At 40.7% G+C, this 27462-nt stretch overlaps 1 protein-coding gene across 4 annotated transcripts in view; it reads right to left on the bottom strand.

The window, feature by feature from the left end:
* The window catches only part of ATG7 (autophagy related 7), a 247699-nt gene that overhangs the window by 176363 nt on the left and 43874 nt on the right, over nt 1–27462 (bottom strand). For all 4 annotated transcript variants that reach the window (XM_049642730.1, XM_049642731.1, XM_049642732.1 and 1 more), the window contains 8 exons: nt 26739–26860; nt 22940–23030; nt 22082–22226; nt 18634–18792; nt 11827–12021; nt 10088–10291; nt 8285–8400; nt 3172–3247 (listed from right to left, as the gene is read on the bottom strand). In XM_049642730.1, the coding sequence (XP_049498687.1) occupies nt 3172–3247; nt 8285–8400; nt 10088–10291; nt 11827–12021; nt 18634–18792; nt 22082–22226; nt 22940–23030; nt 26739–26860 (1108 nt within the window). The remainder of the gene's footprint in view (nt 1–3171; nt 3248–8284; nt 8401–10087; nt 10292–11826; nt 12022–18633; nt 18793–22081; nt 22227–22939; nt 23031–26738; nt 26861–27462) is intronic.

Raw genomic sequence — 27462 nt, 5'->3', positions numbered from 1 at the left:
TGTCTCTCTCTGTCCCAAAAATAAATAAAAAACGTTGAAAAAAAAAAAAAAAAAAAAAAAAAAAGAGAACAAAAGTTTTCTTTCTCCAAAGAGGACACTATACTATATTATTTCTTTCACAGAAGGTCCAAAATTAGACAAAGGTGTCCCATGGCGTTAAGAGTCAAGAGATGCTTGCCTGTGTGTAAGAAGGATGCAATAATAATTGGAAGAAGCACAAAGGGGGCTTTGGGGATGCTTGATAACATTTTATTTTGATCTTTGTGCTGGGTACATAAATGGTGCTTACTTTGTGATAATCCAAGTTGTATACTTAATGATTTGTATGAGTTGATGCATTTTACACATCAATAAAATGATGATTTAAATTGCCAAAATCATTGTCTTTACAGACAGAAAGAGGGCTACACTTATTGCTGGCTGCTTGCAGAATCCCGTCCATGTACACTGGGCCAGACACTTTTAAAAAAGAATAAACCCGTAAGCCTATTTTCTTACCTTCAAATGGTTTTCTCATGGTTTTCAAAATCAATCAGAGGTTTTTTTTTTTCCCCCCGGGGCTGACTACCACTCAATGTCAGAGCCTAATCAAGTCTTTTCCTGCACTTGGCCAATCTCTGGCTGGGCCAAATTCTGCCTGTGGTCCCACGGGCAGATCAACTAAGTAATCCTCATGCCTCCCCAGTCTGACCTGGAGAGCAGAGACACAGAGCCCACAGGCTAAGTTAAGCAACTTTCTCCAGATTACACAATGAGCTGCTGGTGGGGGGCCCTTGTGATTCCTGGCCAAGGGCTATCACTTTTCTACTACAGCTCCTTCCACAGGGGCCAATTAGCACACACTCTCCTTTGGGGAACAAAAAAAGGAGCCCAGGGAACTCACGGGTTGTTCTTTGTATGCAAAGCACACAAAAGGGGTTTACTAAATTCCTATCCAAGAGGAAATCTGAAGAGCCAGGAAAAGGAGGAGGGAAGTGCTGAGTCTGCAGCAGGGCATTGCAACACAGCCCAGTGTTTTTGTGGAAACGATGTTCTCCTAATCAAAACACAGTTGCATAAATGGACTTACTCCACTTAAAAAAAAAAAGAAGAAATTTAAAGCCTATAAATAGGAACCACACAACCCTGATTAATTTTAAAGTTCTTTCTCCACTGTCTTTTTTAGATAGTAGCTAAAAATAAAGGCTTGAAACTTGAAATAATGTAAGCAACTAATCACCCACAAGCACTGGGCTTTTTCCATATATGGCTGGGTTATTCTTCAGCCTTTGAAAAGACTAAATGAAGAGATGGCCAACAACCAAAATAATCCTTCAGACATTTGAAAACGAGGAGAAAGAACTAGAAGAGTCGGTGAATGACAAACAATTGTGAGGCTCAATGGGGGTAAATGACACTGAGAGGGATTAGTTGCCATAGTACTTTAAAACATGGGCACATGCATTTTGACGCTGGACCCCTTCAATAAAGGGACTGTTTTGCCCTCTGGCCTCAGCACTGAGAAAACTACAACCACCGTGATTTAACATAAAGGACTTAAAGAAGGAAAGAAGTGCAGGGGCATGACTGAAAATTTAATTAAGGCCCTTCTCAGTACGAGATCTACAAAGGAGATGAGGGCACATCTCAAGGTCAGAAGAAAGGGACTGGAGACGTGTGAAGAGGGGAAGTGGGTGGGGATTCGAAGGAGATTCGAGAGCATAAATACAGGGGTCGGCTCTGGAGGGCGGCTTCCTTCTGATGGAGGGTTACTACAGCGTCTTTTGGGTCCTACCCGAAATGTCTCTCTAGAAAGATTAACACATTCATGTCAAATAAATGGCACCTTGTGTGAGGCAGACTGGAAAAGCTGCATTTGCACTGCTTTATGGTTTACAAAGCCTCATAACAGACATAATCCTGGACACGAGGTAAAGCACTTGCTTTTACTGATATGGAAACTGAAGCTCGGGGAGGGTCAGTGACCTAACACAAGGTGTCTGATGGATGTCTTAGTGCAGGAGGGCTGGAGGAGTGACCTGAAGGGAACGCTCCCATCGGGCAGGCCAGGGAAGTTTCACTCACAAAACTTCACGAAGGACACCAGTAGGAGTGCAAGTTTAGGTGTGGGTTTTGGCTCATCCACTGCCTGTGTCTGTGGCTTTGGGCAAATAATGTCCTCTCTTCTGATTCGAATCCTCAAATGGAAAATGACAGGGCTGTCCTAGAGGACAGGAGGCAGGTGGTGGGGAGGCAGGCGGAGACAAATGTGGGCTCAGTGGGCTGCTCTCACCCTCAGCTCTGAGCCTGTCCTCACACCCCAAGACAGGACTGTGGGGTGCCATCATCTCTTCACAGGGGTCAGCCTTCCTCTTACACACTGAAATACACATATGGTGCCTAGAGAAATGACTTCCAAAAAGTGAGATTGGAATACGTCTTCATTCCTCCAAAAAACACAGTAACAAAACTACTGGCGAGGCAACGTGAATTTGAGTTTTCGTTCCACTACTTTTTTTCTCTTTCCCTCTCTATGCGATGGATCTTCTTTCATGATACTTCAGATTCTTTTTCTGAAAAGAAACCCGATTTTTTGACACCTCTAATGGTTTTCCCATGCATACCCAGAAGGCTTTTTATGTAGCTAGGGAGTCAATAATATTAACAAACGACAGCAACAAAAATAGCAAGCACCCTTCACTGAGGGCCTGTGACATGCCAGTGCCACTGTTGAGCCCTCTGCAGACCATCTCTGGTCTCTGCAACTACCACGTGAGGTCAGTATGACTGTCTCCATTTTATACATGGGAAAACTGGGGCTCAGACAAGTTTAGGGATTTGGCCAAGGAAGGCCGTCTTAATAACTGTAGGGCTGGGATTTAAACTGCCGTCTGGCCAGTTCCGAAGTCTGTTCTTGCTTCTCCATTATGAGACCTTTGGTCAACATGCTAAATGCATCAAAGGCTGGATGCTGCTGCTTGTTCATGAATTCTCCTCACGGCCATCCTACAGAATGGGATACCTTGTAGGTGGTCTTAAAGTGAACCCACTGAAACTCAAGGGCAGCTAGAGGATAAGAAGTGTGGAAAAGTGGTGGGCTGAGCTGATGGTGTGGTCAAGTGACCCCAAATGCATTCCCTCTGAGTGCTGGGACCGGGTCCAGAATTATGCCTTCATTTCCAGATCACTAACCTGGTGAGGCACAAGGCCGAGAGAGGTTGGCGGTTCATTCATGCGGTCATCACTGCTGCTGGCAATGGCGTAGCCCCTGAGAAAAGAAAAACAATTGGAGCCACTCATTTAACTAAAGTTTATGTTTGACACCTGTGAGGACAATTTGGCCAGGGGAAGAGCTAATGAAAACCTAATTTCTGCTGGAGGGAAGGAGGAAGAAGAGAGGAGAAGAAGAAAAAAAAGGCAGCATGAATTTTTGGAGTCAGAAAGGCCAGAGCTTGTGACCCCAGACAAGCTGCTTAACTTCTCTGTGCTCTGGGTCCATTAACTGCATTAACTATAAAATAGGAACAAGACAGTTATGAGGACTAAATCAGGAATAAGTTGGAAAAACTGCCAAGTGCGATGCTTGGCATATGATAAGTCAATTAAGGTCAACTCCCTGACTCTGAGAGAGAGTCTTGTCAAAAACCGTGGCACCTTTCTGTACTGAAATTTTGAAATGGAAAACTTTCCCACCTTAATTAACTGAGGTGATATGAATGCTACTGTGAGGCAGAACAGTGAGGGATTATTTGGGAAGGAGAATGAACGCACTCCTTCCCGAACAACAGTGAGATGTTTCCTTACGATACAGAAGACACGCGACATAGGACCTGGTTTTGTCCTACAACCAGGGTGAACGCCGGAGAGAGAGGGGTCGCATCAAGGAATCGTGGAATCATCTCTCCAAGATTTGGTCCCAGATATGCCCCGTCAGGAGGCCTCACGACACTGAGAAGGCAGGGGTAGCCCAGGGGGATGACGCAGATGAGAGGAAGTAAAAAAAAGCTGTTTATTTTCGCTTAACTCTGTTGCACCCAGACTAGCTACGTATGCCGCCAACACTGTACAGAGGTCGTCTTTTTGATTTTGCATAGAAAAAAAAAAAACACCCTGAGTCATGAAATCAATAGAATATTCAAGTTAATTTCTGAGAATTGGAAAAACAAATCTTTTGAAAATTCAATTCTCTCCTGCCTGTGTTACAAACAGTATAGCAGGGTGATTAAAAACAGAGTTTGGAGCCAAACTGGCTGAGTGAAAGGCCCGTTTTACCACTTACCAGCTATGTAAGTTTCAACAATTTAGCCTCCCCGTGCCTCAATTTTCCCATCAAAAACAGGTCAGATAATAGTTCTTTCCTAATAGGTTTGCTATAAGGATTAAATGAGTTACTCCTGCAAAGTGATTGGAACAGTGCCTAGAACAAAGCAAGCACTATATGAGTACCTGACAAATAAAACAAATTACAGTGTATTTGTCAGATAGGCAGGTGTAAACGTCCTTTTGGCTTCAGTCAGCCTTCATTAGCCTACACATGGCAGCAGAGCCTTAGACAGTTATGGAGAGAATCTTCAAGTGTTTAATCATTTATTTTCTTTTTTGTTTCCTTTCCTTTTCTTTCCCCCATCTCTTTCTCGTCTTTTCCCTCCTTCCTTCTTTCTTTCTTAAAATTACTGATTTGGGGCACCTGGGTGGCTCAGTCGGTTAAGGGTCTGACTTCGGCTCAGGTCATGATCTCATGGTTTATGGTTCAAGCCCCATGTCAGACTCTGTGCTGACACAGAGCCTGGAACCCACTTCAGATTCTGTGTCCCCCCCCCCCCAACCTTCCCCCACTTGTGCTCTGTCTCTGTCTCTCTCTCTCTCAAAAATAAATAAACCTTAAAACAGTTACTGATTCTATTTTTTTAATTAATTTTGTCTCACTTCTATTTATTACAAGATGAATCTACTGTTTGTAGGTCATAAAGCAAGGTCTTCTTGCCTGGAGCAGATCACAATTGTGCCAAGTTTTGTATCTTTAATATAACATATATACAGTATGGTAAACATATAGACTACTAAAAAGCCAAGGTCAAGTTGAAGCAAAACACACCAGCCTGCTCATTTCTCTATGCTCACATGCAAGCTTACTACACTATGAGTGTTTAATAAATTAAAAAAATATATTTTTAAAAAATGGTATGGCATTGGTAGACCAGGTTGTCACAATAGCAGAATAGCAGAGCCAAGATCTGTGAGAGGAGAGAAGCCCATGAGGTAAACAAGGCATTTGCAAAAGGGAGCTTTCTGCCATAGTGATTGCCAACCTCCAAAAGCAGTGGCTATAGGATCAGAGGCTGAAGAGTTATATGGACAGACAAATGGACTGGAAGGAAAAACTAGAGTTTGGGGTCTGACAATAAGGAGAAATTATGGAAAATATGCCAGGCTTTGGGCTGGGAACAAGGTGGGCTACATCCTAGGGAATGAATCAGAAATAGAGAAGCCCTAATTCTAGTTCTAGTACTGCTAATCCACTTTGCCTAGCAGTTTGCCAGAAGGAAATGTAAATTACCTCATCTCTGTAATTTTTCATAAAAAATGTCCAGTAGTCATTCAAAAATAACCAAGCAAAACAACAACAACAACAACAACACAAGAAGCAGATTCGAGAAACTGAGGTAAATTAAAAACTAACTGGATATGAGGTAATATGAAAGCATCACTTTTAATTTGTCTTTATATGTAAAATAGTAGGGACACTTTATCATAAGGTATTATAAAAAGATAAATGCTATGTCTTGGATTTGCTTTAAAATAAGCCAGTGGCGGGGCGCCTGGGTGGCTCAGTTGGTTGAGCGGCCGACTTCGGCTCAGGTCATGATCTCACGGTCCGTGAGTTCGAGCCCCGCATCGGGCTCTGTGCTGACAGCTCGGAGCCTGGAGCCTGTTTTGGATTCTGTGTCTCCCTCTCTCTGAGCCTCCCCCGTTCATGCTCTGTCTCTCTCTGTCTCAAAAATAAATAAACATTAAAAAAAAATAATAAAAAAAATAAAATAAGCCAGTGGGAAGAGAAAAAATGTGGATAGCTGTATAGATAAATAATGCCTGGCCATATGTCGGTAACTGTTGAGGCTGGATGGTATGTATATATAATGGCATTTATTATTTTCTGTATGTTTTTTCTTTCATGTATGTTTGAGTTTTCCATAATACAAAGGTTTTGTTTAAAAACAAAAACAAAAAAAAAAAGAAAAGAAAAAAATACCAGGTATTGGAGGAGATAATAGATAACCAAAAGCCAAAAAACAAATAAACAACCCAAAAACCAATAGACAAGAGGAACAGACTTACAGGAGATCCAGATAATGGGGGTATCTGATTAAGGACTTAAAAACACAATTAAGTGTTTTCAAGTAATGAAAAAGATCAAAGTCACAATTTCAGTAGAGATCAGGAAATGTATAAAATAAGATCAAATGGAAATTTTAGAACTGACACATAAAATAATTAAAACTCAGGGTTGCCTGGGTGGCTCAGTCAGCTGAGCTTCTGACTTCAGTTCAGGTCATGATTTCACAGCTCGTTGAGTTCGAGCCCTGCGTCAGGCTCCATGCTGAAGCTCAGAGCCTGCAGCCTGCTTTGAATTCTGTGTCTCCCTCTCTCTCTGCCCCCCAGACCCCGATTCATGCTCTGTCTCGCTCAAAAATAAATAAACAATAAAAAAAAAAAAACTCAGTGGATGGCTTGACACATCTTAGATACAGAAGAAATAGGAATTAGCAAACTGGAAGCCAAAAGCAAATGGGCAGACTAAAGCAAGGAAAGACAAAGTACTGGAAAATACAGAAAAGGGCATAGGTTAATTCTGATACGTAATCAAAGACTCAAAAGGAAAGAAGACAGAAAGGGGCAGAAGTCATATTTTAAAGAGATAATGGCTGAGAATTTTACACAACAGATGAAAAGCATCAAGCCATGGATTCAAGAAGCACTAGAAAACACAACCAGAATAAATACAGAAGTAGGTTTATGATAGTCCAACTTCTGAAAACCAGAGACAATAAGAAAACCTTAAAAGCAACTCAGGGCAGGGAAAGAGGGAGAGAAACAAACTGTATCAAAGGAGCAGCAGTGAGATAAACACCAAACTGCTCAACAACAATAAAAGCAGCCAGAAACACTAGTTTTTTACTCTAAATGTGCTGAAAGAAAATTACCACCAATCTAGAATTCTACACTCAGCACAAATATCTTCTAAGAATGAAGATAAAGACATTCTCAGACTGACAAAAAATTGAAATATCTTGTTCATAGCATTCCTGAAGTTAATAATAAAAGGCATTCTTCTGTCAGAAGAGTAATAGCCTCGGCTGGAAGCTCGAAGATGAAAAAGGAAATGAAAAGTAATAAAAAAGGAAAATGTTAGCCAAACATAATGAATACCAACTATATAATAATCTCTCCTGGGGTTTAAAATATATGCATAATTTAAAAAAATTAGTGTGCAGACACTGCTGTTTGCCTATCCAATACCCTTCTCCATGTCTATCTTACCACAACTTTTTTTGGAGAGGTAATATGCCCAAGCAAAACAATCATATTTGTCAGTCTTCCCTGCAGCAAAGGGTGGCCATGTGATACAGGGGTTAGAATCAATGGGTGAGTCTTCCAGGAAAGCTCTTTAAAAGAGGGGAACCTCAGCTAAGCTGACATGTGTTCTTAACTTTAACACAGAAGCAACATTGGAGGTGAAGCAATCATCTGTTGACCACAAGGTGACAAGCATAAGGAAGAAAGCTAAGAGTGGCTGAGTGAATGATAAGAAGGAACTTGAGTCCCTGATAGCATAACAAAGCCTGTGTAGCAACTACGGACTGCCTGCCTCTAGGCTTCTTGCTGCATAAGCAAAATAAAGTCCCATTTGGCCGTATCACTGAAGATGTCACATACAGCCCAGTGTAATTTCTATCACATGGGATTCATGCATTGTCTTACAAAATGTTCACAGTTAAGATTAAAACCTACTAACAGAATAAAAGCATGAAGGTCCCAAAGGCCCCCACCAAAATGTTTGTTTTTCCTTATCATCAGTTACCAAATAATTCCAGGAGAGGTCAATTCCAGAAGGATGCAGAGATGTAGCCCCAAAGATCACATGACAAGTTCCCCCAGGCCAATGAATCAGACCAGGCTTTTCAGTCTTGTATTTTTGAGGACAGAAAGAACAACACAATGCTCAGAAGAGTCAGGCCAAGAAAAGGCCAAGGGAGACACGAAAGCTTTCTTTGTTTAAATAACCATGTCTAAACAGTAAACTCACCTGTCTGGATGCTGCAAAACAGAAACCATCAATTCTACTGCCAAGGCTCCTGCAATCATGGCCAGTCCTGGGCGACTCACAGTGCACTGCTGGTCCAAGGTCCGGTCTCTTGTTGACTACAGAGAAAGAATCATTGATGTGTGCTCAAAGTTCTAGTCCACTCAACTGTCCACTGTTTGAAGCATGAAACTCATCCATGATAAAGCGATACAACATAACCAGATACTCACTCACTGTGGGCAAAGAACATTCAGCCTCAAATAACATCATCTCTTGTAAGTACCAAGAAAAACAAAACACATAACTTAGGTAACTAAATGAGGTAATATGCTAAAAAGGAGTAATAGTTATGAACAAATTGAAGACTAGGGGCCTAACTGCCTCATACATGGAGTTGCACCATATGCTCTTTTAACTGATTCAAATTCAATCCTCTGTGCTTGATAGCTGAGGAACAGAGACATGGAGAGGAATAATCATTTGAATAGCACAAATGATTCTGCCCTGCCACTCTAACTGAGCCAATGCCTCAGAGTGCCTGTGAGGCAGGACAATAAATAACGTGCCTTTCCTCCAGTCCTCAGTTCCTATGTGCCTCTCACAGTGTGGGCATTGTGTCCCCCTGAATGTGACCCCTGGGCTGAAATACAAGTAGTTTTGCTATGACAGGGCTTCAAACACAAATCGTCTTTAGTTGCAACTAAAGAAATTCTGATCTTCCACCTTTAGGCAAATTAAGGGGTTGTTAGGGATAATTTTGAGTCTGAAATTTTCACCTTATGAACAGATACAACTTTACTCGACCCATAATCCTACTTGTTGATAATGAGGAAATAATGGGACCAGCTGTATAATACCACTGATGAAGATCATAAAGTCAGCCTTCTTCACATGGAGAATATTAATCTTTTTTTCTTTATACTGGGAGGCCATAAAAACCAGTCATACAAAAGAGGTAGGAGTTATTCAGGAACAAGTTTTAAAAGAAGGGGAAAATGAAGAGGAGGGTAGAGAGACACCTATGCTTTGCTTCACTGTGCATGATGATCTGTTGTGGTAAGAGACCATTCCTACAGACTGTGCCTTGTGTGGAGGCACTAACACTATAGGCAGAATCTTACATTTGAACAGTGTACTGCTTACTGTTCAGAGCACTTTCACTTTTGACCCACCTTGCACTATGAGTAGTCAGGGAAAGTATTCTTCCCTCCCTTACTGGGGTTGGCGGATAAAACACAAGATGCCCAGATAAATTTGAACTTCAGATAGACAAGAAATATTTTTTTAGTATGAGCAGGTCTTGAATATTGCATGGGACAAATTTATACTAAAATATTGTTTACCTGAGATTCCAAGTTAACTGGGAAGCCCATATATTTTCACTTGTTAAATCTAACAACCTTATAAGGGGCCCAGCCCGATTCTGCAGAAGCAAAGAAAGCGTAAGAGCCTTATTTGGAATCACCCCATGAGGCAGTGTCCAAGTCTTCAGACCCCTTACTTAATGCTCTCTTCAAAGGAGACAGTGCTTCCAGGGACCAGTCTATCCTGCAGTTTCCCTGCTGGGCTTTCTACAAAAGTGGTTGGTCACTACGTTTATATTAGTGAACAAGGAACAGCTGTGCACAGTTGACGACGCCAATCAAGGGTTATGGTGGGATAATGTCACCCCCCCAAATTGGAGAATTCTTCTCTTTGTTAAAAGACAGTATTTAAATAGTCATAAAAGACAGTCGGGCCTCTTTGCCCCAGTGGACAAGACAGTTGTAGGAAATATTTGGAAGCACAGAGAAATCCACTTACATCTCCTGGGGCCACCACATCATTGCAGAAATAGCAGCCAAGTTTGTAGCCGGGTATGTTGGCAAAAAGCGATGAGCCCAGGAGGTCGGCAGGTGCCACAAGGTGGCCAGGACACAAGTCCCCAGCTCCTTGCTGCTTAGGTTTCTTCAAGCCATGTCTCATGACAACAAATGTGTCAAACCCCAAGGCAGCATTGATGACAAGCTGTGGATTTCAAGGAATAAAAGTCTAGAGTTAAGAGACACTTATATTTTAAGCCGTGGCTAATTTCATACTTGGTCAACTTTCAGAATTTATTTTATAAGTAATTGCGTATGAGTATAATTAGAGTCTTGGAAGCCAATACTAGTAAAAGCTACCCAATACTGAGGATTTATTAAGTGCACACACACACACACACACACACAAACCCTTGACCAGTAATTAACAATAATTATCTCATTTGGTTTCATTTAAAACTCCCAGCACACATTTCCAATTACAGATGAGGATCCTGAAAGTCAGACAGAGCAGTCAGCTCACTAACATGCCCAAGGTCACTTAGCTGGTAAGAGGTAAATGCATCAAACCAAGTCTAGAGAGTTCTCAACCTCATTCTTTCCACCATATGCTATCATCTGACACGCCTACATAGATTTTCTTTTTTTATAACAGCTTCACTGAGATATGATTCACACACTATGCAGATTTTTAAGGACGACTGTTTTCTCATTTGTAATAGAAGAACTTCACACAGATTTTTAAGGACGGTTGTTTTCTCATTTGTCCTAGAAGAACTTCTCTTACTTATAACTTATTCTGTGGAATTTCTGGTTATAAAGAAAGTTGGAAAATAAAGAAAAACTGTAACAGAAAAAAAAATCACAATCTCATGGCTCAAACACTTATTACTAATAATTTGGGGTATTTCTTCCCATTGTTTTCTCCCGATCTCTCTTTCCCTCCCTTCCTTTCTCCCTTCTTGCCTCCCCTCCTGACCTCCTCGCCCAAACAGATACAAATGTTTATGTGTTTATATAAACAATTTATATTAAATATATACAATATCATATCTTGCTTATTTAACATAATGTGGTATGTTCCATGTTATTAAAGTTTTTGAAAACACGTTGTGCATGGCTGCGTATTATTCCATCACATTTATGTACTAGGATTTATTTAACCATTCACTATTGTTGGCCCTTGAATGTGTCACTGACCAAAGAGTAAATAAGAGCGTCTTTGTCCTCTTGGAGCTTATGTTTAAAAAAAGATTTTTTTTTAATGTTTATTTGTTTTTGAGAGAGAGAGAGAGACAAAGCATGAGCAGGGGAGGGGCAGAGAGAGAGAAGGAGACACAGAATCTGAAGCAGGCTCCAGGCTCTGAGCTGACGAAGGGCTCAAACTCTTGAGCCAGGAGATCATCATGACCTGAGCCAAAGTTAAATGCCCAATCAAGTGAGCCACCCAGGTGCCCCTTGGAGCTTATGTTTTAATGTAAGCAGAATATCCCTTTGAGATACAGTGTCTCAAAAGGTTCCTATGAAAATTAAATAGTAAAGAATAACTATTATACTGGACGGTGGTGCGTGAGGCAAAGACAGCACGTACCAGCGGAAGCCCTTTGGCACCATGTCACTGGGTCACACACAGCACATCTCTCTTCTGGAAGGAAGGCAGACAGAGGACACCTCTCCCTCCAGGGTGACGGTATATTAAGTCACAACCAGAAACAAGAGCCCAGGATCCACACACTCTACCTTTCTTTTGCTCGCAGCAATGACGGCAGGGAGCCAGCGGCTCTCTCTGGTGTCCATCAGCAGGAACACGACATCATGGCTTTCGATGAGCTGCTCCAGGTGCTCCACGTCTTTGCGGGCCTGCTCCAAGGTGACGCTGGAGAAGTTCACTGGGTGTCCAGGCATGGGGATGCTCATGTTGAACCCTCTGGCATTCTAGGGAAAAACCCAGATATACGGATGTCTGAAGCAAACACAGGTGGTATCTTAGAACCTGTGTCTCCCCATAGCTACGAACAAGTAAGTGTGGTCAGTTGCAACCAGAAATTTCTCTGTGCACGATCATGCTGCTTGTTCCTTTTGCTACCCGTGCCCTGACCTTCTTCACCTCTACATCCTAGACTATCTTATCCTGTCATCCCCAGGTCCCTGAGCCTGGATATATATAGCAGCAAGTAGAGACATACGGATCCTAGTTCCAAAGGAGGGAGGCATGTCCATCTGAGCCAAGGAGGACACTGAAGAAAATGGTGCCTTTGACTTTTTCCTATAATCTGAGGCCAAGAACCTCTATCAAAATGCCCTGTGTCTGCCCAAGTCCCCTCTGTCTAGCTGAGTTGTTTCTCCCTACTTCTTCCCAAATTGCCCCCCACCCCGCTGATTTTCTTAGTGCATAACATCTCCAAATAGGATATTATAACAGAAAACATTTGATTTAATAAATTTATGTAAGATTAGTATGACTGACTGTCTTAATCTTCTTAGGGGTATATGCATTTTTAAAAAAACCTCTCTAAACCAAAAACTGTACTTGCTAACTTACAATCAGAAAATCTACTTAGGAGTGTGCAGATATTTGTTTGAGAGGGAAAGGGACAGGGGCTGAGCCGTAGCAGAGTGTGGTACTGAAGTGAAGCTTCATTCCTTGTCCAAAGAAGTTACCTGGTGGCCTGGGTTCTCCTCAGGGGCTTTAGAACAGCTCTGTAATGTACTATTTGTCCCCTGCTGGCCCCACAGTGTCTTGGCAGATTAACAGTGAGACACATATGGGTGTCAGTGAAGTCAGGGACATTAACTGTCCACAGAAAAGAAAGTGTTGTAGAGTCACAAACTACATACACCCTTAATCCCCTGCATAGTGCTGGCCACAAGGAGGAGTGTGAAAACATCAACTTTCTCGTTCATTTGCCAAAACCCGTCACCTACTAGAAAAACAGCTCAGGGGGCAGAATAAGTAGGTCCTTTTACAAAGGAAAATTCTATTTTGTGGATTGTAGCTATTTTCTCCTTATCTTAAACTTTGAACCTAATCTCTGGAATTCAAGAAAGTGACAGTGGTAGCAAAGGCAACGATATTTAAAAGAATGAAAAAAAAAAAAAATGTTGCAAGCAAAGCAGGAAAAGACACCAAGCAGAAAGGACTTCAGAAAGAGCGTTCAAAACAAGTCCAATTTGGCAATGAAAACATTACAAAGACAACTATCTGGACCTCATTAAGGAATTCACTCATTAAGTATCATGTATATACTCAATACTGTGGTAAACAATAAGCAAAGACCACAGCAATGTTAATACCTTACTGTTGTATTACAATTGACAAAGCATTTGAGAAGATGGTAGCTTGATCTTGGTATTATTTAGGTACATTAGTGACACCAAAGCATAATTAATCAACGCCAATTCTGACCTTTTCAGTAATACAGATCCATACCCGCTTTACTAACCTAAATCGTTCTCTGCTTGCTAAAATTGCAGCCAGCAAGCCTCTGTAGGACTGGCTCTCAGCCCACCATTTGGTCCACACGCCTGAGGCCGGAATTTGGCAAGTTTCAACACAGCAGTTTTCAACCTTGGCTGTGCATTAGAACCACCCAAAGAGTTTTGAAAATTCCTGATGCCCAGGCTTCTCCCCAGACTATCTCAACTGGAATTTCTGAGAGGGGACCCTGCCATCAATATTTTCTCAAACCACCCCCATGATTCATATGTGTAGTCAGGGTGAAGTATAGTTTACAGAAGAGTGTAATACATAGATTTTAAGTGTACAGTTGGCTGTGTTTCAACAAACTGCAGGTGAACCACTGTATATACCTTAAGACACAGGACATTTTCATCACCCCAGAATGTGCTCGCGTGCCCCTTCCCAGTCAATCCCCACTACTCCTCACCGCCACTGGGACAACCACTGATGCAACCACCTTTTAAACCCTAGATTAGTTTTTGCCTATTCTAGAACCTCATATAAATGATATCCTATGGTATACATCTGTTGGTGTTTGGCTTCTTTTGCTCAGCATAATGCTTCTGAGGTTTGCCCATATTGTTAAGTACCAAGAGCATGCTCCTTTTTGCATTGTGAAAATACCTCGATTTGTTTATTCAATCTCTCACTGACAGCTATTTGGGTTATTTCTAAATTTTGGCCATTAGGAACAAAGCTGCTATTGACATACTTCCATAAGTGTTTTAGGGTATATACGTTTTCGTTTCTTTTAGGTAAACATCCACGAGTGGGATTTCTGGGTAATTAGGTAGGTGTAGTTTCATGAGAACCTGTTGAGCTGATTTACAAAGTGGTTGTTTTAGTAGCAGAGTTCTGGTTGCTCCACAGCCTGACAACATTCAGCCTTGTCAGTCTTTTTTTTTTTTTTTTTTTTAATGTTTATTTTTGAGAGAGACACAGAGTGTGAGTGGGGGAGGGGCAGAGAGAACGGGACACACAGAATCCGAGGCAGGCTCCAGGCTCCGAGCTGTCAGCACAGAGACCGATGCGGGGCTTGAACTCACAAACTGTGAGATCATGACCTGAGCCGAAGTCGGACGCTCAACCAACTGAGCCACCCGGGTGCCCCCCGTCAGTCTTTTTAACTTGACCCACTGCAGTGAGGATAGTGATAGATCTCCATGGTGTTAACTCATATTTTCCTGAGACTACAAAAGTTGAGCGTTTTTATGTGTGCCCTGGCCATTTATAGATCTTCACTATGAAATCAGTACCTCCACAATCTGTCCCCCTTAAAAAAAGACTTGTCTGTCCTTTTATTACCGAGTGGTAGAGGTTGTTTATGGATTCTGGGGAACAGCTTCTCGCCAAATAGACCTACCCTGTAGGGTTTTGGCCACCTTTTTCATTCTGTTAATGGCACCTTTTGAGAAGCAGATGTTTTAGGTTGTGTGTGTGTGTGTTTGTGTTTTATGTTTATTTTGAGAGAGAGGGAAAGAGACAGAATGAGAGAGAGAGAGGCAAAGAAGAGGGAGACAGAGAATCCTAAGTATCTCACAGAACAGAGCCCAACTCAGGGCTTGATCGCATAAACTGTGAGATCATGACCTGAGCCAAAATCAAGAGTTAGATGCTTAACCAACTGAGCCATGCATGTGCCCCTGAAAATTTTAGGTTTTGATGAGATCCAAGCTACCCATTTTTCCACTTATGGTCAGTATTTCCTGGGTCCTAGATAATCTGTTTATCACGAGAGCACTATGCTGCTTTCTGCTGGAAGCTCTGTGGTTTAGCTTTTATGTGTAGTTCTGACCTTACTGGGGTGTCACCTAAGGGCTCAGGGTGTTCAATGAGGGAGCTCCACTCTGGATAGGTGAGTCTCCAATGTCTCATGGCCTTGGGGTAGCTATGAAGTCTCCATTCCACTCACAACAGATGGTAGTGCTTTTTTGCCCGGCTTTACAGAGTCATGCCCTGAACACATGTGACTTGAGCTGGTCAAAGGCTCAAGATGCTATCCAGACCCCTCCTCTGCTCAGCTCCTGCATGTCTGATACTCTGTCCTGCATGTTTCAGCCCCCTTAGCTGCTCTGAACTCAGATCTCAGTTTCCTCAGCTCATCAAACCCAAGAATATCTCCTTGGGCTCCTCATGGGCTCTAGCAAAGGCCAGAAAGTACCTCCACGCAATGGGCTGGGACAAACATTCCTTCTTTCCCTTCTGTCTAGGACCATGGCCTTTCACTACTCCACTGCCTGGAGAGAGTCATTTTATATATTTTACCCGGCTGTGTAATTGTTTATGATAGAAGAGCTGGTCCAATACCATTTACTCATCAGGGTTGTAAACAGATGTCCAGAGTTGGGTTTTAAAACCTCTGGTGTGGTTCCACAATCCTACATTGCCTTGTATTTAAAAAAAAAAAAAAAAAAAAAAAAAAAAAGGTAATTTCAAAAATTTATTTGATTTTTTAAAGGTTACTTTGTTTCCGACTCAATTAATTCAACCCCGGGATTAGACAGGGTATTTGTAGCAGAGCAGTTCTTTTCACATCTTGTTCACTTAGGACTAGCCTGTGTCTGTGGCCTGGTGTAAGGGGATGAGTAAGTATCTGCTGAATGAAAAAAATACACCAAACTGAACATACAAAGAAAATGCCGTAAGTCTGGGTAATTGGCAGGTGAAATAGTTTCACAAGTACTTTGCAGGAAATGGATGGATTACACTAGTACTTTAATGGGTTCTGTACATTATCTATTATTGCTTACAAGGCAGGAAGGATGAAAGTATAAAAACCCTGGCTCCTGGCCTCCAGGACTGAATAACCCAGTAGGGAAAACACAGTAGCACAATGTAAGTGCTGAAGAGGAGGTTCGACCCTGGTAAGCTGACGGTTTCAAGAAAAGGTGAACTTGATCTCAAAGGCCCAGCGTGACCCGGCCCTTGCTTCTGCCCTAGCCCCTTCTCTGTCTTCCTTGACGTCAGTGCTTCCCTTCCTGGTTTTCCTTCAGTTCCACAGAAACACCATGCTGTCTCCTGCCTCAGGCGTTTGCAGACAGCTCTGCCACCCTTCATCTAGCTGACTCCCACTCACTCATCCTTCAGGACTTAGCTTCCTCAAGGGAGTCTAGCTTAGGTCAGGCTGCCTGGTAAACGCCCTCACAGAAACCGAGCTCCTTTTTCATGCACTTAACAATTACAACTGTTTACAAAATTAGGTGTTAGGGACCATGTACCCCTCTGGACTATAGAAGCTCCACGGAGAGGAGAGAGAACTTTTCCTGCTTGTGCCCCAGTCCCTAGCATACGGAAGGCCTGAAATATTTAATAAGTAACAGAACAGCTGTACAAATAAATAGGGGGGACTGCATTGGGTCACAGACCATTTGGGCAAGGAAAAATTTCAGGCAACTAGAAAGTAGCTGAATTCAGATTCAAAGCCAGGTCTGTTTCAGCCCTGAGGGGAGCTCATAACACTCTCCAGTGACAGACTGGATTATTCTTCCCAACTATGCACTGCCTCCCACTAATAGAATGTCTTTGCCCTTTGCCAGATGACTTTGCAGGACCTCCCACTAGAAAGGCAGAGTATTCTGACAAACCCCACTGACTTTGCGCTTGGCCCTGTGACTGGCTTAGGCATATAAATGGAAGATGCTACACTGTGTCACTGGTGAGCTGAGGTTTTAGAGGTATAATAAGTTTTCACCAATCCTTTTACACTCCCACCTTCTACCAGAAGAAGAGCATGACCCAGACTGTTGCTCTGTAAGCCCAGATTTTAAAACAATGACTTACAGAGCAAATTGGAACCTGACTTAAAGCCTGGAGTCCAGCCTAGCCCAGCAGCTAAACTACAGTCAATCTGCAGACCTGGGAGCCTGAGATAAATGCTTATAATAACAAGGCAGGGAGAGGTTAGGACTGTGTGATATGCAATAATGTGGCAGAAAGCTAACTAATACGCCTCCTCAATTGACAGGGTTGTAACATTTTTCTTTTTGGCCTCTAGCACTTAACTGGATACACAGTGGGCGCTTAATCATTAGTGTTGAATTAAACCCAATAAACCATGCTCCTCAAGATTGCTGGTGAAATGAACAAAACCATCAATGTTGCTTCTTTTCAAGCAAAAGATTCTGAAATAAATGAATATAATACTGAGTGATTACACAGAAAAACTTTGAGAAAGTGGGCTATCTTTTAGCTGAGGCCGAGAGCCTCTTGTGGCACTAAGTGGTAGCAGATGCTTCGGAGATATCTAATCTAACTTCTGTCAGACCAACTGATTAAGTGTGCAAGTTGCAGATTCTCTTTTGTGGATGACCTCAAAAAAAAAAAAAAAATCTTGCCAGATTTTGAATCAAATGAGCTAAATGACTTGTCTCTTATTATCTAGTATGTTTTTAAAGGGAACAGTCTGATTCAAATACAAGCAGCTCAGGTAGCCACATCATCCTTCTGTGTGGACTTACATCCAATTTAACTTCATAAACCTGTATTCAGTAACTATTGAGTATTTTGGTGATGAAGGAAAAATAACATCCTGTATCTGAGCTATCATAAATCCCTTTCGGGGCGCCTGAGTGGCTCAGTTGGTTAAATATCCGACTTCAGCTCAGGTCATGATCTCACAGTTCAAGCCCCACGTCGGGCTCTGTGCTGACAGCTCAAGGCCTGGAGTCTGCTTCGGATTCTGTGTCTCCCTCTCTTTCTCTATCCCTCCCCCACTCATGCTCTGTCTCTCAAAAATAAATAAACATTAAAAAAAATTTAAAAAAAATAAATCCCTTTCAAACAAAGCTGGATATAAATATATGCATACTCCCAAATTCCTCAACTTAAACTCAGGTAATACTTTGCCACTCACAAAAACATTTTCTCACTCTTCATTTTATTTTCACAATAATAAACACGAGTTTTGTTTTGTTTTTTAATCCCCATCTCTGAGACAAGGAGAGGCTTAGCCATATGATGAAGGTCCAGGTAGTAAGTGACAAACATCTGACTCTCTTTTACCAATACCACAGGCCCTCATTCCCCAAAATTAAGCACAGAAAGCTACAGGAGAAAACCTCCAACATTCCCGAATAGCATCAACATACCACTCCAGGGAATATTTTCTGGAGCCGCTCTGCTGCAGCCAGGGCCTTGGGCTTACCACCTGCTAGGCAATCTTCAAATTCATAGAGAGGCTGCCTCACAGGATTGGAGTAGGAGATGTTGGCATTGTCCACAAATGTGATGTGTCTGACACCCCAACCCTGCATGGAAACAAGAGATCATGGTGTGTTTCTGATGAACATTTCACAGGGTGTCTCTCTTGCAACCTATAAAGAGGTTTAGTTTTGGAATAGCTTGGGAATCTCAAAATACAGGAAACTTTAGAAACTAAATTGTGCAAATTCAGTTTTTGATTAACAGAGGGCCAGCTTCCTTTAAAAGACAAAAATAATTATATACCCAGTGCCTAGTTTCCTGCAGTAATGAATCTAAGAAATGTCAGAGTGGGTCTAATAAGTCATTATTTTTGACAGTGGCACCAGAGAAAGAGTTGGAGGTGAGTCCCATGAGAATTGTCTATGTTGCTGTCTTAAAAGAATTAGCGATAAGCCCCCAAATGTCCTTGCTTTCCCTTAATGAGTAATTAAATATAAATAACAGCTCACATTAAAACTCACTTAAAGCCTGAATTAATGCCTCAGAAAAATGACTTACAAGTTATTTTCTGTTGTATAACATCGCAGAAGATTTTGTACTACTGAAGACGTAAAGGGCTTGTTAATATTCGGTAATACAGGGGACAATTCTATATTCTCTCAAATAGTTTGCATGATTTCATACACTTTAATTATAATTCCTTTAAAGTATTATAGAACCACACAATTTTAAACTGAGATGGCATCTCTAACATCCTTAGTCCAACTGTTTTGTTTCACAGATATGCAAAGTGTAGCCCAGAAATCACTGAAGGTCATAGATCTGGTTAATGGTGGGAAGGGTTGAGATCCTGAGAGTTGCAACCAAATAGAGATGACTGCTTTCTGGAGGGTGGGGTGTAGTGTGTGCATTTCAGCATATCATAAATAGGCACAGTGATCGAAGAGAAGCCCCTGCCATGATTGGCTACAAAACTAATTCTGCTCTCTCTCTTATTTCAATAGCCTTCCATTAGGGACTCTGAAACTCAATTAAACTGACGGTTCCCAGGGGACAGTCAACTAGTACTCAAGATTCATTTTCAGGGTTGAGAATGAAAGGCCAGAATCCATCCTTTCAAAAGCATAGTTTTTACATTATCGGTTTTGAAAGCCCACTGGTAAACTTAGATCTACTCATCCAGTTTTGTAAGTGACTTTCATCAGCTAAGCAACCTACTGTGGAGGTGGAATAAAGACAAGGACAACCCAAAAGTCACTTGTGCTTGGTTTGAGGACATTTACTTCTCAAGTGTTTTTACATTCCTTAAAGCAATGCTGAGAGGACTGCAAGGAAGGCAGTCTGGGAACATACTGGGCAGTGGGAAGAAAGCCAAATAAATTACAAACATACTATGGGTTAGCCACATGTGAGTGCGGGTTTGCACTTAACTTTTGGCTTCCTGGGATGCTACACGGTTTAAATGGCTAATCTGTAAAGATTAAAGGAAACGATAATACTCATTGAAGAAAATGATAATACTCAGTGCTGGTGAGGATGTGGAGATGAAAAAACTATTGCACGGGTTGAGAATGTAAACTGATCTAATTTTTCTGGAAAGCAATTTGGCAATATGTGTCTAGAATCTTTCAAATGTTCATATCTTTCAACCTACTTGTAGCAATATATCCTAAGAAAATAGTTACAGCAATCTATCCTAGGAAGTAATCTGAAATATAAACAAAAAATGCTCCACAACATAATTTATAGTTGTAAAATATTGGAAACATATTAATGCCTACCATTAGGGGAGTGTCTCAGTACATTATATTCATCATAGAAGAAGGCATATTCTAGTCATTAAAAATGCTTTATAAGCATCACTTCTAATGACATGAGAAAGTGTTTACAAGGGTAACAGATAAATTAGCAAGGAGCATTATTATAAATCAAATAAAAATTTTAAATATGTATTTAACAAACATTGAAAGGAAATAAGTGAAAAAGTGGTAGGAAAATGGGTATCTTCTTTTCCTGCTTCGTAACTTTTATACTTTACAAGTTTTCTATAGTGGGTCTCTACTGACTTTATCATTTTTAAAAATATTAAGAAAACCTAAGCACCTAATTATGGAAGCCAGAAAAAGAATAATAAAATAAATTCCACAAAGAGAGGAAGATATTAAGGAAGATAAAAATAGATGTTAATGAATCTGAAAGCAATACAAAACAAAAACAAAAACTATAGAACTAAAAAATAAATCAAGGACTTAGCCCTCCAAAAAGACTGATACAGTAGACAAGGCTCTCTGGCAAGTCTGAATAAGAGAAAAAAAAGAGAAAACATACACATGCAACATTAGGAATGAGCAAAGATTTTTAAAAAGATAAAGAGAGTTTTAAAAGATGCTAAGAGAATACCATATGTATTTTGTGTCAATTAATTATAAAATCACATGAATAGAATAAAATTCACAAAGGAAACAAAATTAAAGACTCACCCTCACTAGTAAAAGAAAAGCAAATTAAAAAGTCATATATGTTTCTAAAAGTACAGGCTCGTAAAATGTTTTGGGAAGGTGATTTAGTTTGAAAAAAACCCATATATACGTATTGTATATTGTATATATATATATTATATATTATATATATAATATATAATATATATATAATTATATATAAAATATATATTATATATAATATATATATATGTATGTATGTGTGTGTATATTATATATATATATATATATATACACAGTATACACACATATACATATAGCATACACACAATACATCCTCTCTAACATAATAATTCTACTTATAGGGATTTCTGCCTAAACAAATAATCCCATAGATATGTAAAGATCTAAAAATGTTCATTTCAACAGTATCTCAAAAAAATATGCTGAAATCGAAATAAAGTGAGGGCAGAGTCATACAGCAAAATACTACATATACCAAATACAGAACATATAGAGAGCCACAATTATTTTTCTATTGAGTTAAGAATAAAAACCTATTATAGACAGTATGCTATGATCCAATTTTTGCAAATATAAATAAATGACAGCAAAGGTGACAAATGTCCCTCTCTTTATTTGCAAGTGCCTATGAAAACGTCAGGGAAGGACATACTGTGTACTAATCTAGGAAGTCTGCTGAATTCTGGGAAGTGGGACGAGAGGAAGGTGGAGAAAGACCTTCTGTTTCTACTTTGTGATAAAAGTATGAATTCCTTTTATAATTAAAAAGATAACTGACAAAAGAAAGAAGAAAGGGAAAGAGGGAGGGAAGAAGGAAGGATGGGAGGGAAAGAGGAATAGGTAACTCTGGGAGGAGGAAAGCAATCTGGTATATTAAGATAAGAGGAGAAGCCACAGCTTCAGAGGTACCATTTGGCCCCCACAAACTTACCATCAGTGTCCTAGCGACATTACAACCCAAGGTGCCAGCTCCAAGCAGCAGACACTTGACAGACACAACCTTGTCTAAGTCCAGAGTAGGGACCAATCTCCAACACATCAATTTGAGATTTAAATCCACTGATGACTCAGCTAACCTAGAAAATGACAGAATTATTTATCCATTCAGTCACTCATTTATGCCCCAATCTTGTCTTAAAAAGATAGAAAGCATCTGAATAAGAAAATGAGGACCAAATCCTAACTAAGCAAAATGAGATCACAGGGAAAATAAGATGAAGCTTGAGGGCAACAGCGAGGAGAAACAGCACAGCACAGCACGTGTGCCCGTGTGGATCTCCGTAACTGCTACCGACAGGCCACAAATCTGATACCGAGTCCCTAGCAGCCAAAGTGAAAATGGAAGCATGACCACTTAGAGGAGCCACTGGCCCCTCAAAAAAGGGTGCACTTTTATCCCTTAAATACAACACTAATTTCTATGAAATATTTCTTATAACGTCCTTCAATGTAGGCTAATAGGATGAAATTAAAAGGCCACGAATAAGGACTACAAGGTAGCAGGTATCTGTAACTAACTAGGTTTGAGAGACTCAGATCAAAGCAAGAACAAAATTTATAATGTCTAGAAGACCAGATGAACTGTGTGCCCTTCAGGACCTCCATCAGGTGGTTAATTCTCACAACCACACTTAAATCAAGTCAGGCAGCAAACAGTGGAGTAACACTCATTGTCAATGTGAATGGTACCCCCTGCACTGATGTGAGCGACGTGGTTGGCCTGACAGAACCTGCTGTGTGTCCTCATTACCAACGGTCCCCTTGGGAGAAAAAAGCTTCCAAAATATACCTTTTAGGGTCCATACATTCACTGAGGTTCACCATCCTCGGTCCCATGCCGCCTTTCTGGTTTTTTTCCCATCCGACTGCTTTGGGACAATCTTAAGGCAAATAAAGTAGTACGTTTAATGAAGGAGGGATGAATAAAAACATGTAAGTCAAGTGGCAAGATGGCGCACACATTAAGGGACCTGAATTTGCATGTACTTGAAGCAGTTGCTCAACACCTTCCTCTACTACCAGGACCCTCGCTGAGAGACCAGGGTTTTCCTGCAGAGGGGCTTCTGAAATAGCCCTGGAGTCTGGCCTGAGCCGCCTCAACTTCTGCAGTTCCTGGGAGCTGCTCGAAAAAAGACAACCCAACTTGGGATAGGTATAACCTGGTGCAAGGCTCTCTTATCCGTGGAAGACCAGCCAGCATGACTGCAGCACACTTTCTGCTGAGCTTCCCATCAGGATTTGAACCTCTACGTTCAGTGCATCCTTTCCGTTCCTCATCCTTACCACAGCACTCTGCTCCACCTCTCAACCCTGTCTCCGCACACCTATCCTGTCCCTTTGTTAAGCTGCCCTCTCCTTTAAGCTCATCCTTATCTAGTCAGTCTTTCCCCTTCCCTGACTTCTCTCTTCTCTACCAACTTCTTTTAATCTCTGCAATCGGTGCCTCTGAATTTCCAATCCCAGTTCTTGAAGTGTGCTACAGGCAATGCTGTGTAGCAGCACTGGAGGATAAGGATCCTGTGGCTGCTCTATTCTATTATTACAAAATCCTCTTATAAGTCTCACTTTCTTACCTTAATGGTAACCTGACTTCCTTGCTGGCAATCTGCTAATGGGGGGGCCATTCACTCTATTACCCTCTTCACATCTTAGGACCTCTGTTACTCTCCCTTTCTCACCAAGTACGTGAGATTCACAAGAAAGCCTCTACTCTGTAACAGGGAATTCACTCAGTCACAATCTACCCTGCCAGCGTCCCCTCCAGTATCTGCCTTAAGTAACAGTCTTTGAAGGAACAGAAACTCCTGGACTTAAAGATGTACAGGACTACTGGGAAGAAGTCTATGTTTCTAATTTGTATTCTGGTGTTCTTTGGCCATTCTCCTACTTTTAGATGGCTGTCAACACTTCTATTTTCCTTTCCTTGGGAACTTTTCCACTTTTGACCTTAGTTTTTAAAAATAGTATTGCTCAATATAATTATGGGACCTAGAAGGTGTAGATTTCCTTGACACAATCTTTCCTTTCTGCGATAGGATGACGAAGGGAAAACCTTGGGGCCAACTATCCTCGAAAGCTACTTGGGCCCCAGTATGGCTGGACATATCATTCACAGTGAGGAGCCAGAAAACAAATGTCCCTTCCCATTACAACTCAGGCACTCTGATGCACACATGTGTTTTTTTAATATAACAAAAAATTAGAACTGATGTAATAGATTTGAGTTCTTAAAAAAGGTTAAGAGTTCAAAATTCTTTTTTCTGGGGAAGGAGTTCAGACATGCTACTAATTCATATTTTGTCTGCTTTTCTCACTAGTCTTACATTTAATTTCCAAAAAAAAAAAAAAAAAAAAAAAATGCATCCCTAACATATAGCCAAAAACTTGAAAAGAACTTCAAACCACACAGTCTAGTTCTGCAATTAATAACCCTGGCCTAAGCTTTCTCCTGTTACAGATAAGAAGTCATGGTACAAATAAAATCTCATTTCAAGTGAAAACATCTCTGTTCTCAAAATGTTACAGCCATTTCTAAGAAAATTAGATACACCTTAAGCTTATTAATAATGAAAAAAATATACTTGATCTATCCTATCTGCCTCTATATAAATCACATCCATAAGACATGCCCCAAATTAATAGAAAAACATTTTGTTTTAGGGGAAAATTAGGTCTTGTTTTCTCACAGGTGAACAATCAGGAGGAGAACATCAAGGACATGAAATGAAGGATCTCCCACTCTCTGCAGAGTCTGCTGCCTCCTTCTGCCGGCTACCAGAATAATTTTTCTATCAGCAGTGGACAGTGGGCTTGGCCATACCACGAGGAGCCAAAGATGACAGAGGATATTTAAAACCATACCTCTCATACTAGTGCCATTGCAACTATAGGATGTCTTCGAAATAGCATAAACTACTACTATATCAATACCTTCAGTTCATGTTATGCTATAGAATAACTCTTTACAAAGTTTTATTTAAGGTTTTATTTGTAGCTAAGAGGGATAATATTAATTTACATGAAGAAAGAAAGAAAACTTGCCTTTCCTAAATTACATAATCTACACTCAGTATTAAGCATAAAAAAATGTAGCAGAGGCATTACTGGATGACAAAAAACATCTTTTTCAAAAGGAAATGTGCAATGTTTCTGGGGTTTGCCAGCTTCACCACATATCAGCAAGATAATTGGGAATGGGGAGGAAGAATCATCCAATGACTTTATCATAAAAATGGAAACAAAAGTACCTCCTCTGTAGGGTGGCTGGCAAGATTGAGTGAGTGAGTTAGTATGGAAGGCATCTAGTGGCCTGTGGGGCATAGACCAGACACATATTACTTGTTAGTTAACTCACCCATTCCCCTAGAACTATCTACAAATTGCAGTTTAATAACAAAGGTATGGCACCTAAGTTAAGAGTCCATGGAAGCTATTTTAGAATGTGCCAGAAGAGGGTGCTAAATCAAATGCAACTATCTAGACAGCAGGGAAGCAGTGAATTTCTTAGGGCTCTGAACTTACAACTTACAGCCTTCTCCTCTGCTTGACCAAGCCGAGTCCACCCTCAATCTTTCCGAGAAATCTATTTAAGACACTTATCAGTGCTGCGGCAAAGACTCACCAATAAAATGCTGTCAGAGTCAATCCTAAAGCCTTCTGACTTCTGCACTCCAGAAATGACATCTCAGAAGAGATGTTACCACTGCCCTCCCTGACACACACACTCTTAAGCACATGACCCCAGACTATAAAGAAAGCAATGTGTCTTGAACAACGCAGATGTGGTGAAAAGCAGATTAAACAACATATGTAAAGGTACCCTGGAAAGCATGAAAGTCATAGAAATCTGAGGGATCGTTTTGGAGAGTGCTGGGATTGGCGTAAGATAAGAAATTAACATAAATTAGCATTTATTAAAAACCTACGCCAGACATTGCATATCTTTTACACAGGACCCAGATTTGCCCTAGGGTATATTCCATGAGGTGGGTATTATCATATTTATTTTACTCGAATTTGAGTATGTATTCTATCTTTGTGACATGTATAAACACATAAACATATGCGTACACACACACACACACACACCTATAAAATACCTGTGAGCCCAAGTTTCCTAACTTATGATATCTACCACACAGGATCTTACAAAGAATATTAAACACGGAAGGAGAAATGGCACTTTTGCTAACTGGTTTACTATGTGGAGAACAGGATCACATATAACTTTATGTAACAAATAAATCTGTAAATAAATTAATATTTCATTCTTCCTCTAAGAAAGGTCAGGAATAAAGATTTTATATGAAACAAAAACTAGGAAGGGAGAAAAAAAAATCCTCAAGTCCGAAAAAAAAAAAAAAAAAAGGCCTGGAGGAAATTTCCTGAGGACAATCTTTGCCTTTGTTGCTTTCTGAATAGCAGAGCAGTGCCCTCTGTTCAAGAGAGGTGTTCCCATGGGCAAAGAGGTAAGAGCTGTACTTTTCTCTACCTTCTGCTGCCATTGTGAAGGGATGAAAGGAAAGTTAGACTTGCTGAGGTTTCTGATAAGTGATAATTATATGCATTCTCAACGACCGGCAAATTACCTGGGCTAAATGCCATTTCTGGAAGCTTCACTTCGAAGACGATGCTGTGGGCGATGTCTCTCACCCCCTGCATGGTGCGGTCTCGGAAGCAGAGGACTTCAACAGACTGGAAACTGCTACTCCTGATGTCAGGTGCCAGGTTTTAATTAATTCATTTTTTTTTTTAAGGAAGGAAAAGAAAGAGCTCTCATAAGACCTTCAGCAAAACCAGTTGGAGTATTCAAAGCATTGTAATTATGCCTCCCTGACACCCCTGGGGCATGGTTTTAACCTCTGAGAGATTTTGAATGCATACACGTATGCTCTCCTTTGTCCAAATGTTTAGAGGCTGAGCAGTGAGTTGGCTGTGATTGCTTTCTAAGTGAATTTTATATAACAATCATGTTGCAAATAAATAATTCTAACAAATGAATCATCAATGCAGGGGAAAAGAGATTGCAAGATGTTAAAAAGAACCTCTAAGACATACATGGTTTCTTCTGGGCCTCCTTCTCACTCCCTGAACTCATATTCTGTGAAACAGCACCTCAGTCAGTACTAGTTAGGAGGCCTGTGTGCACTCTACAGACTCACCACCTGGATAAGCAAGTGTAACCATTCTCCCTCTGGGGAAAATCTATAATTTAGCTATCTTCATTTGTTTTAAGCACTTTTATGTAAGTAAAACAGATACAAAGACAAGTACACAAATCTTAAATATAAAGGAGCTCATCTCATGCCTTCT

This window comes from Panthera uncia, chromosome A2, assembly GCF_023721935.1.
Source record: "Panthera uncia isolate 11264 chromosome A2, Puncia_PCG_1.0, whole genome shotgun sequence".
In the NCBI taxonomy this organism is placed as follows: domain Eukaryota; kingdom Metazoa; phylum Chordata; class Mammalia; order Carnivora; family Felidae; genus Panthera; species Panthera uncia.
Note: the sequence above shows the minus strand (reverse complement) of the source record. Positions and strands in the feature narration are given on the sequence as shown.